Raw genomic sequence first — 14,129 nt, 5'->3', positions numbered from 1 at the left:
CAGGAGCAGTAGTGTACTACTACTGTGCTGTAGGCACCTCGTGGTTAGTGCTCTGTACGGAGTAGTGCTCGGTAGTGCTCGGTAGTGCTCGGCAGTAGTTAACTGCTACTGGGAAAGCGTTGAATTGGCGGCAGTTGCAACTACTGCAAGTTAAAGCGTGGTCCCCTTGACAGGCTAGCCGCCTTAGGGATGGGGCCAAGGCGGCAGTCGGGCGTGGATTTATCACCATCAAAGTGGTTGCATAATTGGCTATAACACCTTGATCGCGGCCTGAAATGATGAGTCGTGCGGCCAAAAATACTCCATGCTGGACTGTGCACACTGCAATGTGCCCTTCTACTAGACGTGACTGAGCAGAGCTGGAGCAGGGCTTCCGGCTCGGCTTGCAAAACTGTGATGAGGGTTTTTATGGAACGGGTGATGATGGGCTATGGGTTTGAAGAAATGTCTCGACCCAAGATTATCCTCGAAAGCAGCCTACCGAATCCCGGCGACTGCTGCGTTCTTTGTCAGGAGAAGAGGGAATTGGTTGATGTTGCAGTCCCTCTGTAGCTCGTACTCAGTCATCCCTCAATAGCTCAAATTGCTGCCTGGTGTGATGCTTGACAGATTCTCTCACCATCGGCGCCATCGGCGTCATCGGCATCATCAACATCGCCTCCCAAAATCTGGCAGATACACCCTCTCTTGGACGAGCAATATCGAGTAATACGAGAAGTCGCAATGTGAGTGGTGTGTAGTGGACACTCCTTACCAAGAGAGGCGTAGGGGTGGCTCACACCCTTTCTGTTCTAAAAGAACAGCCAGGGCCCCGGGGGGCCACTCTCCCAAGCCAACTGGACCCTGTCTTGGGCCGAGGGGGGCTCAAGTGGCACCTGCGTTTCCTTTTTTCCCTCTCTCACAAACTTCAGCGCCAACAGGCCAAATACACCGACTCCTCTTGGGTGCAGGCTTGCAGCCGGTAGGCCGGTTAGGCGTAGTCAATTGGGCTAGAGGATGATGGGATGGGTTCTCTACTTCTCACTAGTTTCTAGTCGGCTGCGCTACTGCTACGGCGGACGGGGGACTCGTGTGTTCCATCATCACCATCCCCGTTCTCGTCCCTTCAGTCCCTGTCTGCGCCTGTCTGGTCCCATCATCGTTCGTGCTGCCCTCGACCCTCGGCCCTCAACCGTTCGCTCTTCGCCTTCGCCTTCGCCTCCTCCCTAGCCCATCTAAGCCTAAATCTCTAAGCCTGGCTGTCTTTGGCTTTGGCTTTTGGCTGTGGCTCCTCCGGCTACCATTCTCTTCCGCAGCTGCTCCTATCCTTCCCATGATCTGGTCTCTCCGTCACCATCTCGCCGCCCTCCCTCCACTGGCTGCGTCCGTCTCTCTCGCTCATCCACTCAGACCCTCGACCCTCTCCCTCCCTCCCGCTGCCCACTGGCATTCCTGCCCATTCAAACTCTCACACTTTTCCTATCAGCGTCTTCCAGCTTTCTCTCCCTCTCCCCATCTTCTCAACCTCAACCCTCCAACCTCGCTCTCACCCTCTCTCTCGTCTCTATAATCTCTCCCTTCAAAATCATCCTCGAGGTCCTTGATATCCTCACGGTCGGCCTTTTGTTGGTGCAGTTCAGAGTTGCTATTCTCGGCACGCCAGGAGCACTATCCAACCCAGCCTCCCCCCAGTGGTAATTTCGGACCCGAATCCACTCGTCCACTCGACCATCCAACTGACGACTCCTTGCGGTCAGCGTTGATTGCCACAATTTCCCACCGCACCATTGTCGCCAGGCTACCGATTTGGCCTTGCTTCGCATGACATTTCAATCCATCCGTCGCCCAGGCACCACCACTTAGTACTCGGTAGTGGCCAATTTGCACCTTTGGCAGGGACACGAATCTGTCCACGCCATCACAGCGCGTCACAAGCCAGCAAAGAGCTCTCGTGCCCTCTCGTGCTGGGCTGCTGCGCTTGTTTCCGGCCTTGCCAGTGGCTGTGTCCCCATCGACATCCAGCTTTCTTGTCCGCTCAGCGCCTCTTCTTTACGTTTCCCAACGTCCACTGGGGACTTGCTATCACAAACAATTCTGCCTGCTCCCATTCCCAGCAAGCAAACACGCTCTCGTCGTACCCTTTCCAACAGCCTATTTTATTGCCTTGGAAAGAGTTAGTGCGCGCCGACGTGACACCACCTGGTATGTTTCTTTCCGCTTGACCTCCCTCAAATCCGACCTCCAGAGCCGACACGCAGCAACCTGGCTGAGCATTCCTGGTCTTATACCTCTGAGACACTTCTTCTAACCCCATCACGTCTGCAGGCTGCCATCAAGGATAAAGACTGCTCCAGACACCGCCATCGTTATTGCATAACGACCACCTTGACCACTTTTGGACGAGCTTTTCACTAAGTCTTGTCCCCCAAAGCTATCACTACAATTCTTCGCTGTATACTTCGCCCGTTTGTCGACTCACGTTCAAACAACAGAACCTACGCCTACAACCGACCAACATCTTCGTCAGATCGTAACTTACCTCGTGTTTGGCTACGACACCTCCATCACACCTATGCTATATTGCTAAGAAACGGTTTTCGTCACCAGCTCTAAAGCACCGGCTTCCACGCCTTTGGCGTGGCCGCAAAAAGCCGAAGCAGACGGTAAGCACATGCCATCCTACCCTTGCCATCAGTGGTTTCTAACAGCCTCAGTGCGTGGTGCAGTCTGCTTTGCCCATCATCCATCCTCCATCATGCCTTCTTACCATAGTTGGGGCCCCAACGGCCAGCATTCAAGATTACCACCCACACCGCCAGAGTATCAACCGTACCTCACTCCCATGAGTGCCGTGTCGGATCATGGATTTTACTCTACCCAGACTTATCATCCACGTCGATCCCTCTCGACTCGTGATTACAGCGAGCGAAGCCATCAAGCACCACCAGCCTACAGCGCCCAGCCCGCTTTACCAGGGCAGGTGTCGAGACTGGGACACGGCCATCCTTCTCAGGATTATCCGTACGCTCAACCATATCCTGCAGCTGCTCAATATCAGTACGCTCCCGTTGTTGCTCCCATTCTGCCGCCCATTCGTGTCACAGAGGCCATGGACTTTTCCGCTCAATTGGCACAGCAGGCCGAGCAACAAAAGCAGAAGGAGGAAAAGCCGACAGGAGGTGTGGCCCAGCACTTGGATTATGATATGGATCTTATGTCCAGCTTTGTTGCTGAGATGTCTCAGAAACTGTAAGTCAATAACCCCTACACCTGGAAACCGTCTCATTAATTTCCGTTCAGTGTAACACCAGAAACTGTTCCAACACCACAATTCCGCAAATACGTGTCTCAAATCCTGTCATCAACTCGGCTCCCCAGCTCGACCATCATGCTCGGTCTGTTCTATCTCTCCTCGCGGATGAAGCATGTCATCGAACGTGGCCAGTCGACCTCATCTTCAGGCACCGTATACCGAATGCTGACGACCTCACTCCTTCTGGGAAGCAAATTCCTCGACGACAATACATTCCAGAACCGTTCTTGGGCGGAGGTCAGCAGCATCCCTGTTCACGAGCTCAACATGATGGAGTTACAGTGGCTCACCGACTTTAAGTGGGAAATTCACGGCATGATGTACGATGACAAGGAAGGTTTCTTTTTGTGGGTGGAGCATTGGCATACCTACGAAGAGAAGGCTCAGCTCGCCAAAGTCAAGGAGCTGCAGAAGTTGGCCCCTATTGAGACCAACATCCATCGTAGCCACTCCGTCCATCAACCCCTCATGTCTCCTGAAGGGCCAATCCCCCCTCAGTACCAACAAGGCTCCCAATACGATACCCGTTGGGTACGACCCTACATCTCGGAATACTCACCACCATCTGCACCACACAGCGGTCCTTCTACCCCAGACTACTATACTCCCGCATGGTCCTACACGCCCACAGGCTCAACATTTGGCCGACCGGCCTACCATTCTAGCAATGCTTCTGCTTACTCTGCGCAGCGTCATCAAGTTCCAGCGTACTCTCATAACTACAACTACCCCAACAGTCTCACACCAACATCGTGGATGACTCATGGGCCCAACTGCAACTGTTCCCTGCATGCCAAGCAAGACTACTATTTTGGTCATGCTGCCTATCCCATGCAAACAGTGGTGGGATAAATCATTCTCCTCGCACAGCGTTCAGCATGTTGATCCAGTCTCTCCAAAGCTATGGGTTGCTGACACTAGTCCGTGTTTTACCACTTTCACCGACATGAATCTTGGAGTTTAGGTCGAAGCGAGAAGGAGCTTTTAGCTCAGGCTTTCACGATCATCCTTCAATGCATCGAGGGCTTTTTAATTGCGATCACATTTTACGACTTCTCACGACATGCACTTTCTTGTCTTTCTTTTCTTCGGCATTTACACAGCGCGCAACTTTCTTTACGATAGAAGGCTTTCTTACAGTATACATTCATGATGGGCAGGGCGGTATGGAAAGCGCTCACAGAGGAAAAGTTTACCAAAAAGTATCCGCCTCCAGGGGGGTTAATTGTTCGGCGTTACGAAGGTTTCCAAAGAGAGTGCAAATTGAACACGGTTTTAAAGAGCTTTCATTACGGCAAGAGTTTGCTTACACCTGTTTTATGGAGTTTACTGTTCCTCCAAATATATACACTGAGATGCAAGAGATGAGTATGGATTGCTTGGGTGCTTGCATGGCGCGGCGGCGAGGACAAGTGAAGGTAGCTGGTGGATTGCTGTTTCGTCATTCCTTGTAATCAGCTGTGTGAACCATGTGGTGGATAGTCCAATGCCCCAGGCTACACGTACAAGAGAAAAAGAGACGCAAATGCCCTGAGAAGGAAATTATGTATCTCGATGTTCACGCACAGACGAGCGACGAACAGATGCGCATCAGAAACGTCGGTGCTTGCAAAACGAAAGAGGAAAATACTTGGAACAACAGGATGTGATTGATGTATCCTTTTTGTAACAAATCGATCAATCAACTGTTGAATTGGTCATGGACGAATTCTTTCTTGACAGAACTGGGATTGTGGTTACTTATACCCCTCATAGACTCAGCAATACTTTCTTTTTCCAGTACTGAAAAGATCCTTGCAAAGACAATACAAGACCTTAACTTGAAGCAATAACAATAGAGAGACTGTAAATGGTGTTTCACCAGATCTCGAATGACTTGCCATGGATGGGATTATTGAGCAATATAAAATACAGTAGGACCGAGCGAACTCGGTGATGATAAAACGTGTGACCCAGGCTGCCTTGCGTTGCGCGGTGAAAGTGCCAAGACCGGTGCGCGGTCAGTTTCGCCGCCTCGCGGCATCAACTCGTCTATCCATCTGCACGGTGCCATTTGCTTCCTACTGATTATCATTGCATGCGAACAACCTCCTGATAATAAACAGAGTTCTATTACCGAATTTGACCTTTGCATCGATCTGACAACAGCTTCAGCCCTCAACCAAACACATCCCATCCCCTGCAACAACCACAACCTCCCTGTACATTACCAATCATGTCAACATTAGAAGACCTCGATGATATCGAGCGTGATGAGAAGGAGCAAAAGAAGGACGACAACAATGAGAAGAAGCTTCAGAGCACTAGCGATGCCAGAGATGCCGAAATGAAAGATGCAGAGGACAAGAAGGAAGAAGAGGAAGAATACATCGACACCGAAATCCTTCAGTCCAGCACCAGAGACATCATCAATCGGCGGCGGTTACTTGAGAATGAAATGAAGATCCTCAAGAGCGAGTTCCAACGATTGAAGCACGAGGAGACCACGATGAAAGACAAGATCAAGGATAATCTGGACAAGATCGAGAACAACCGGTGAGCGAAACCTTGATCCTCCCAAGTTTGGTGAATGGCCGCTAACTTGTCGGGTTGCAGGCAACTACCCTATCTAGTTGGCAATGTTGTCGAACTTCTGGATCTTGATGTCGAGGCCGAAGCGGCGGAAGAAGGTGCCAACATTGATCTCGACGCCACACGGGTGGGCAAATCTGCCGTCATCAAGACGAGCACCCGGCAGACCATCTTTCTTCCTCTGATCGGCCTTGTCGACCACAACAAACTCAAGCCCGCCGATTTGATTGGTGTCAATAAAGACTCATATCTCGTGTTGGACACCCTCCCTGCAGAATACGACTCTAGGGTCAAGGCCATGGAGGTCGATGAAAAGCCTACAGAGAAGTACACCGACGTTGGTGGACTCGACAAGCAGATTGAAGAGCTTGTTGAGGCTGTTGTCTGGCCTATGAAGGAGGCGGAACGCTTCCAAAAGATTGGTATCAAGGCACCCAAGGGTATGTATGGTATGATCATTCCTTACTTCGGATTCTAATATTGCTTTTCAGGTGCTCTGATGTACGGACCTCCCGGTACTGGCAAGACTCTACTTGCCCGTGCTTGCGCCGCTCAAACGAATGCCACTTTCCTCAAACTCGCCGGTCCTCAACTTGTACAGATGTTTATTGGTGATGGTGCTAAACTCGTCCGAGATTGCTTCGCCCTCGCTAAGGAGAAGGCCCCGTCGATCATCTTCATTGACGAACTCGATGCCGTCGGTACCAAGCGATTCGATTCGGAAAAGAGTGGTGACAGAGAAGTCCAGCGGACCATGTTGGAGTTGCTCAATCAGCTAGATGGATTCGCCTCGGACGAGAGAATCAAGGTTTTGGCGGCTACAAACAGAGTTGATGTTTTGGATCCTGCCCTACTACGCTCAGGCCGATTGGATCGAAAGATCGAGTTCCCTTTACCCAACGAAGAGTCTCGGGCCCAGATTCTCCGAATCCACTCCAGAAAAATGACCATTGACGAAGGAAATATCAATTGGAACGAGCTTGCACGAAGTACGGACGAGTTCGGTGGCGCAATGCTCAAGGCAGTGTGCGTTGAAGCCGGTACGTAATCGCACCCCTATTTTCAGGCCATTGACACCAGCTAACAAGTTATTCCAAGGCATGATTGCTCTCCGCAAAGGACATTCGAAGGTGACTCATGAGCACTTTGTCGACGCCATCGCCGAGGTGCAAGCGAAGAAGAAAGACACGTAAGCCTTCTGCTCTCTTGACGATACCCGTCTCCATACTGACAATGCGCGCAGGGTCAACTTCTACGCTTAACTTTGCCAAAGCATCGGCCAGGCCGTAATGCTTGCATGTATCTTAATAGCATGGTGGTGTAACTGGCCTTGATAGATTGATCCCGAAAAATATCATAAAGCACCATCTTGAAAGCCAACTGTGGTCTTCCTTGGCCCTGGCGAGTGATAATCGAAATGTGAATGTGCTGTAGCGAGATGGTTATGGATATTTTGTCGCTCCTGCCAAAGGATCGTCGCGGCCAATTGGCAGCTGGCTGCTCTTGTCCCCTGATTGGCTCTTTGCGACCACACTCCTGCCAGATTGCCGTTCACTAATTCCAACTCTTCACCATGCGTTTCCAACTTTCGCATCTCGTGATTCTGCTTCTCATGAGACATGCCTGACTTTCTCTTTGCCATTCCGGTCGCATTGTGTGAAGCATGGGAAAAGAACCGTTCTCCACTCGCTGACCATCCATATCTTGGCTCCTGAAATGGCGTTATGCGGCAGCCGCAAAATTGTTGCAACCCAACCCGTTCCAACGCGAAACAGTAAATGAGCATGGAAATGTTGCTGTTGTCGATGTCTCACCATGATGACTAGGAAAGCGGCCTTGTCACATAGTGGAAATCGAGAATCCAACTATGCGGCTACCAAATCACAGCCCGACCTGATATCAAACGGGGTCACTGATGACAACGCTTTCGGCACACCAGCCGCGCGAAGCACATCCTTACCAATATCCTCCACTTCAACCAGATATGCTGCCAACCGAACCTTTCCACGGTATGAAGCAATCCTCAGCTGGAAGAAATTGCCAGCCCGGGTTCTCGACCATGTCTTAGAACGGCTCAGAGCAATTCATCTGGGTCCAAATTCTGCTTCCTGTACAACATGCTATATGCGAGATCTAGCCTCGGTGCAGATGACTTGCAAGGCATGGTTTTCTGAGGCCCAGCGGCATCTATATACCAATATCGAGATTGTTGGTGATGACGATTCGTCGATGCTTCAGAAATGGAGACTGTCTCGAGCCGCACGCCTCGTTTGTCTGCGGTCCACACTACGATCAAAGCACCTGCTCGCAGCATTGGTCAAAACAGTTCACGTGCCGGATCCACATATTCCCCTGTACCTTTCCAATGATTATCCGAACCCAGAGTACGATGGCTATCTCTGCACACTGGCGTCTGTGATTATGTCTTGTCCAAACCTAGAAGCTTTGACAGGCTTCATTCCATTCTACAATCACACGTTTGATCGCTTGACGCACTCCCTATCGACAAGAACTAAGCTTCGACAGCACGTTTGGGTTATTGCTGAAAATGATGATGTTAGCGCACGCAGCCAGAACCAGTTGCCTCCAGGACTATTGGATGAGCATCAGGTCTATCAGTTCACACATTATCATGATCGCTGGGCGAATCTCGAAACTCTCATGCTGTGTTCTCCAGCAAGGCTTGGTGTTATCGAACACGAGCTCTCCATTCACGTTCTGAACTCTTTACCATCACTTCGAAGCTTGTGCATCTCCACTTTCGACGCGGATGACTTTCACGATAAGACACTGCTTTCGGTTCCTCCAATACAACGTCTTCGGCTTGAGGAATGCAATGGAATAACTGAACACGGTCTGGCGAGATGGGCAGCGAGCCCTGTTGCATTCCATATCAAAGAACTCACTCTGCTACATCAGAATATTAGACATCTCTCAACGTTATCAAAATTGCTAGCTAGTTCAAGTCATCTGACGAAATTCACGATTCTGCAGAACGACATCGCCCCATCGTTCACACATGAAGAAGAGCGAGTCACCCTGCAACCGACACTTGCATCTTCGTCCCTAGTGTTTCTCCATTGGGACTTCCTCTGTCGAGACGGTCAAGAGCCTGACCAGCACCCATACACGGGCACTACCTCCGGCAAACCCCCTCCTAGTGGTCGACTCTCGGCAAATGCACACCTCGCGCTGTCTGTGCAGCATGATGGGTTTCCACGGCTCGCCCTTTTACGAGCTCCACGGGACATTACGCCTTACGGAGTCTTGCAGTCTGTTTGTCTTCCTGCTCCTGAAAACAACTTCCTTCTGCCAGAAGATAGAAGCAGCTTAGAGAGCTTTCATGCGAAACCATATTCAAATTCCCTTCAAATCGCACGGATTCGAGCTCACCGGATGGCCCGTCAGGCCGTAATGAAGCAAGTTTCGACCCAGACTTCTCGAATGGCACAGCCATCGCCCAATTCACTCAAATATCCGTGGGAAATAGTGGAGCCTGTGAATTCGCAAGGGAGGACTGATGTAGGAGCAGCAACAGCGAACCAATGGCTGGCAGATCAAGCAGACATCCCTCCCAATATGCGACTACGTGGTAGCTCTCCATATGTGCCACCTCGACATCCACTTCATCTCAAGTCAACTGCGTCAGCTCCGCCGCAATGCACCTCCCTGCAAAACAATAAAGTATCCGCTACAAGCTTCAAACGCCCAGCCTTTTACCTCCAACCAGACGTGAGGGGCAATCATGAGAATGGCGGACTAGTGGGCTGGGCAGAGCTTCTGGGTATCCAACAAAAGGCCAAGATGAGAAACAATAGTCGGCAATCGAGCACAGACAACATACGCATGAGCCCTGAATTTGTTCACTCTGAAAGCAGCAGCGAACATCAGATGTCGACAAACCTTACCATTGGAAGAGGTTTTCATTGTGATGGCTCGTGGAACTCCTCATCCGGAATCGATTCGGCTCTTGAGAAGCAGCCGAGATTTGTACAGGTGTTGAATTCATCCTCCAAATCCACTGCAGGTTTGAAGTCTACCAAGAACTTGAAGTCAAAATCAAAATCATCATCGAGACTTTCTTTACCCCTTGATTTCTGGTCCTCAGCTAGAGTAAGATATCCCGAGAGATGGAAGCATGTTGCAAGGCCGAGAGGAGAAAAAGGTGAAGCCATTACTGTTCAAGATTTCTTTGGAATATAAGAACTAAATTCTGCCCGTTTTTCAAGTCCTATGCTTGATTGTCGATACCTCATAAAGAGTGTCTTATGGACTGCTTACATATTTATACACACCAATTTTGCCCCTCGTACCGGGAGAAAGAATCCCAGGACAGTGGCTTTGATCAGCCCGGAAGAGATGCAGCAAGTAAAGTCTGCCCAGTCTGCCTGCGGTGACTTTCGTGGCGGGTCATGTATTAAAAGCCACGCCCGCCAGGATTTCACAGCCTCACCAGCTCACCTGGCCATCTTCGATCACCTCCGCCACGTTCATTTTCAAGCCCAGATATCAGCCATCTCATCCTGTATGTGTCACCCCTCCCGTGTTTCGACATGTCTGTTGTGGGTGAGATTGCCAGCGTGACTGGCTTGATTGTACTTGCTGGGCAAACACTGAGCGGGTGTGTGAAGGTGTATTCGGCGATTGTATCGTACAACTCTGCATCGTAGCAAGACGGGCATATCGCTAATGATTGCGAGGCCCTCAAATCGACTCTTTCCCACATCCAAGAGATTCTTTCTCAATTCGCAAGCCAGTCGACGCATCGACCAGTCTTCTAACGCTCTCTTCCGCGCCATCTCAAAATTCCCGACTACCCTCCGGGATATTGAGGGTAAAATCGAGGCGCGGAGCCCAGAAAAGAAGCCAACCCCTTTGGCACGGGCCAAGGTAGCCTCTCTTGACAACTTCTTCACCTCGATTCAGAGCAACGTTGTTTCAGAAAGGCAGACCTTGAACTTGCACCTGAGTGTCCTAGCTGTCTCAGTGATACGAAACACCATCGTCCATGTATAGAAACTAACTAGGAATAATCAAGTTGGATTAGGCATCAGTCAGGAGCCCTCATGGGGCAAATTGCCGCGATCGTGAAGGTCGGAATGGCTCAATGCGTAATAGTTTTGGAGCCATTGCGTTGGAAGCAGAGAATTCGGAAGAGAGCCAGCAGATGTCCCGAGAAGCATTTCCTGCGCGTCGTAACTCCAGCAGCCTCCTCCTTCATGCGCAGAGGAGAGCTATAGTAAAGGCTTGTACGCTTTGAGGACGATGATCTTGCTTGTTTGGATGTCAATCGCAGAAAAGCATTCATTCAACAACTGTCTCAGTTGCGCATCACTGCCTGGCTCTTCAGGAACAACTACTCCATCTCCCCGTTGCGGAGTTTTCGGCCAGTCAAGCAACAGCCGCTCTCCTTTGCTCCAAGAAGCAGGTCTGCTGCATTCGCCGGTAAAGTCAAGGATCCTTCCGCCCTCCTGTCTATTCACGCTGCAGAGATGGCTACATGAATATGGTTCCTAGGCCTCCAAGTTAGTTATATTCCTCCTTGTCGACATCCTCCCCGGTTCATTGCACCTCTTGTTATCGTAAAGCCTCCCAAGACAGAGCCCACGCAAGAATGTCATCACCTAACAGTCAGTTTGGGCTTTGATAGATCCAGTATCAAGCAGTCTATCTGTTACAGGACCAGGTTCGATTTCAACATAGTATTTGAGGAGGGTGGAATGAACACCGAGATCCGGACCAAAGACCGCTACTTCTTGCTGGAGTACATTTTGACTGAACAAGAAATCTCACCAGCATCTCATGAAAGTCGGCACGGGGGCTAGTGAATGCAACAAAAAGAGCCATGCGTTATCCATTCATGTCTTTGCCCTTATCCTTAGTTTAGTCTTGTCGAAGCTCGAGACGGGAACCCATGGACGGGGATCCTGACAGTGCATTTCCAAGTTGCAATTTGTTTACAATTGTCAGCTATCTTCCCACGGCCCGAGCAATAAATAATGCCACGATGAATGTCAGCATCCGGGATGTACGTGGGGCCGAAGCCAAGACAGATATATGTATATACTGGGGACTGTCGCAACGCAAGACCTTTTTCTCTTTACTCTCCCTTCATGAGCCACGACTTTTGACATCTCGGCATGGAAGTTGACGAAACAACGTGGTGCTGACCACTTTGCCCTGTCTGTGTCGGACCGGACCGAATTCCTCTTGTGACTGACTTTTTCGAACGCCAAATACCACAAAGTCTATGTATGACCGTGCAAGAGCAGCAGATAATTCATTGGTGGATGTGCCAAGCGCTGCTCTAGAATCATACCAGTATAGCGGGACTTGGTTTCGACGAATTGGCTAAATCCTGCTGGAAGTCTGCCCACCAGCGGCGTCATGCGAGGGAGATTTCAACATTGGACCGCTTCATCCGATGACTTGGGGGTTTCGATATCGCTGCCGCCAGGTGCCGCAGCGAAAATGTTGAAGGCGATCCGGACGTCGTCTCTCACCGAGACTTGGCTTCAAGCTGGGTCAAATTTTCCTGTGCTTCGAGCGTGGACCAATGCTCGGGACCATGCACTCGCCCACAACTATCATAGACGCGCTGAAACATGGCTGCCGCAGAGTGGTGATTGCCCTTTTGCTCATAGATGGCACCAAGACGAGACGCTGCGGCCCGAGACATGGGATGATCGCTGTCGGCAGCTGCCTCGAACCCTTTCAGTATCTGGTGAAGGAATTTTTCGACTTCACCAGGCTCGTCCTTGGTCGCGTAGAATTCGGCGAGCGCCAGCATTGCCCAGAAGGTGTTCACATCCAGTGGTCCATAGCTCTCCTCACACCCTCTCAGAGACCAGAGGTAGAGATCCTCTGCTTCGTCAAATCTTTTCCGAATAAAGCAATGCAAGGTTATGGACTGAGTCCAGGGTGGCTTGGTCATACTTGCCCAAAGTTCGCGCAATCCATGAATTGCTTGTTTCATTAGATTTTCTGCCTGGGAGAAGTTTTGCAGCTCCTGCTGGGCAAGGCCAACGACATTGCTGGTATTGAGAGAGACATGATGTTCTTCTCCGAGATGTTGGTGAGACCATGCTAGAGAACGTCCCAGCAGCGGCGTGGCTTCTTCGGCCATTCCGGCATGTGCAAGGACTCCGCCTAGGCCACACAGCAAATTACACCGTTCCTCATCCAGCTCTGAATTTTCCAAAACGTCATATAAACGCGGGTGCATGAGCCGCATAGCGTGTGAAGCAAGCCGGGACTGAGGGTCGCCATCGTCTGTTTCCCATATTTCGTAGGCTATTCTCCCTGCTGCTACTACGCAAGTCATCGCGCGCCAAATATCAGATTCCTCGACGTGTTGATTGAGGCTTGAGAGCGTCCAATCATGGACGCAAGGATGCAGGCGGTAGCATCGACGGGACGTTTCTACCAGCGAGTAATCTCTGAGTCGGGCCATTGAACGCTCAAATGTTGCTTTGGTTTGCATGATATTTCCCAAGCCTGGCCAAGGATCTTCTTCATCCGCTGACAGGAGATCGTAGTATATGCTTTCATTGGCGAAGAAAGCCAATATTCGTAACAGCTCAGCCGCGTAAGCATCCTGGCTTTTGAGCTTCTCGACCGACATATTCCATGTTGTGAAGAGGGTGCGATCTCCATATTCTTAGAGATTCTCCGAGTCTTCTCCAACCCAATTCTTCTCATACTCATCGAGATACTCCTCCACGGTGAATCTAGTACGCTCAAGAAAAGACGCCGCCGAGGCAAGCGCCAATGGCAGTCCATCTAACCTCTGCGCCAACTCAAGTGCTACTATTAGGCACCACTCGTGCTAACAGGCAGGACTACTAGTAGAGTAGTGTAAATAGTCTCAATGTTGGATCTATCTCTCAATTACAAGTGATACCTTGACGTGTCTGTCGTAGCAAGCTCAAAGCATGAGGTTCCCCTGAGACCCGCATGCGGTGAGCAGCTCTTATATACTAGAATCTCGGCGCTCGCTTGGCGGCGCTTATCCGTTCCTGACAGCTACGCTATCTAGAGCAGGCAGCTATTAGTTCATACTTCTTACTTGAAGGTCTCGCTATTTTTGGGACTCCACGGAGGTTTAGAATTTGAAATGCTATGCTTGCCGGAGGTGAATGTGCGTCCAGCTCGTGCAGATAAGACCTTCACTCCCTGCTCCGGAGTTGTAAGCTTCTCCAATGGCAGCTGTTTCGCAAAACTGATGTTACGAGACCGTGTGGTTATCAAGATCGAGCGTAGAGAA

At 50.5% G+C, this 14,129-nt stretch overlaps 4 protein-coding genes across 4 annotated transcripts; 3 read left to right on the top strand and 1 right to left on the bottom strand.

Annotated features, from left to right (window-relative positions):
- Nucleotides 1-2,734: 2,734 nt before the first annotated feature.
- A1O9_01996 (uncharacterized protein) lies at nt 2,735-4,144 on the top strand (the record flags this gene model as incomplete). The annotated part of the gene is made up of 2 exons (XM_013407571.1): nt 2,735-3,228; nt 3,280-4,144. The coding sequence occupies 2 exons, from the start codon at nt 2,735-2,737 to the stop codon at nt 4,142-4,144; spliced, it is 1,359 nt and encodes a 452-aa protein (XP_013263025.1).
- A 1,363-nt stretch (nt 4,145-5,507) lies between these two features.
- A1O9_01995 (26S protease regulatory subunit 6A) lies at nt 5,508-7,125 on the top strand (the record flags this gene model as incomplete). The annotated part of the gene is made up of 5 exons (XM_013407570.1): nt 5,508-5,827; nt 5,888-6,303; nt 6,355-6,903; nt 6,962-7,052; nt 7,107-7,125. The coding sequence occupies 5 exons, from the start codon at nt 5,508-5,510 to the stop codon at nt 7,123-7,125; spliced, it is 1,395 nt and encodes a 464-aa protein (XP_013263024.1).
- Nucleotides 7,126-7,681: 556 nt separating this feature from the next.
- On the top strand, nt 7,682-10,066 carry A1O9_01994 (uncharacterized protein; the record flags this gene model as incomplete). The annotated part of the gene is made up of 1 exon (XM_013407569.1): nt 7,682-10,066. The coding sequence occupies one exon, from the start codon at nt 7,682-7,684 to the stop codon at nt 10,064-10,066; it is 2,385 nt and encodes a 794-aa protein (XP_013263023.1).
- A 2,296-nt stretch (nt 10,067-12,362) lies between these two features.
- On the bottom strand, nt 12,363-13,487 carry A1O9_01993 (uncharacterized protein; the record flags this gene model as incomplete). Its single annotated transcript, XM_013407568.1, has 1 exon — nt 12,363-13,487. The coding sequence occupies one exon, from the start codon at nt 13,485-13,487 to the stop codon at nt 12,363-12,365; it is 1,125 nt and encodes a 374-aa protein (XP_013263022.1).
- Between the last annotated feature and the right edge of the window lie 642 nt (nt 13,488-14,129).

Source organism: Exophiala aquamarina, assembly GCF_000709125.1.
Source record: "Exophiala aquamarina CBS 119918 chromosome Unknown aczIA-supercont1.2, whole genome shotgun sequence".
In the NCBI taxonomy this organism is placed as follows: Eukaryota; Fungi; Ascomycota; class Eurotiomycetes; order Chaetothyriales; family Herpotrichiellaceae; genus Exophiala; species Exophiala aquamarina.
Note: the sequence above shows the minus strand (reverse complement) of the source record. Positions and strands in the feature narration are given on the sequence as shown.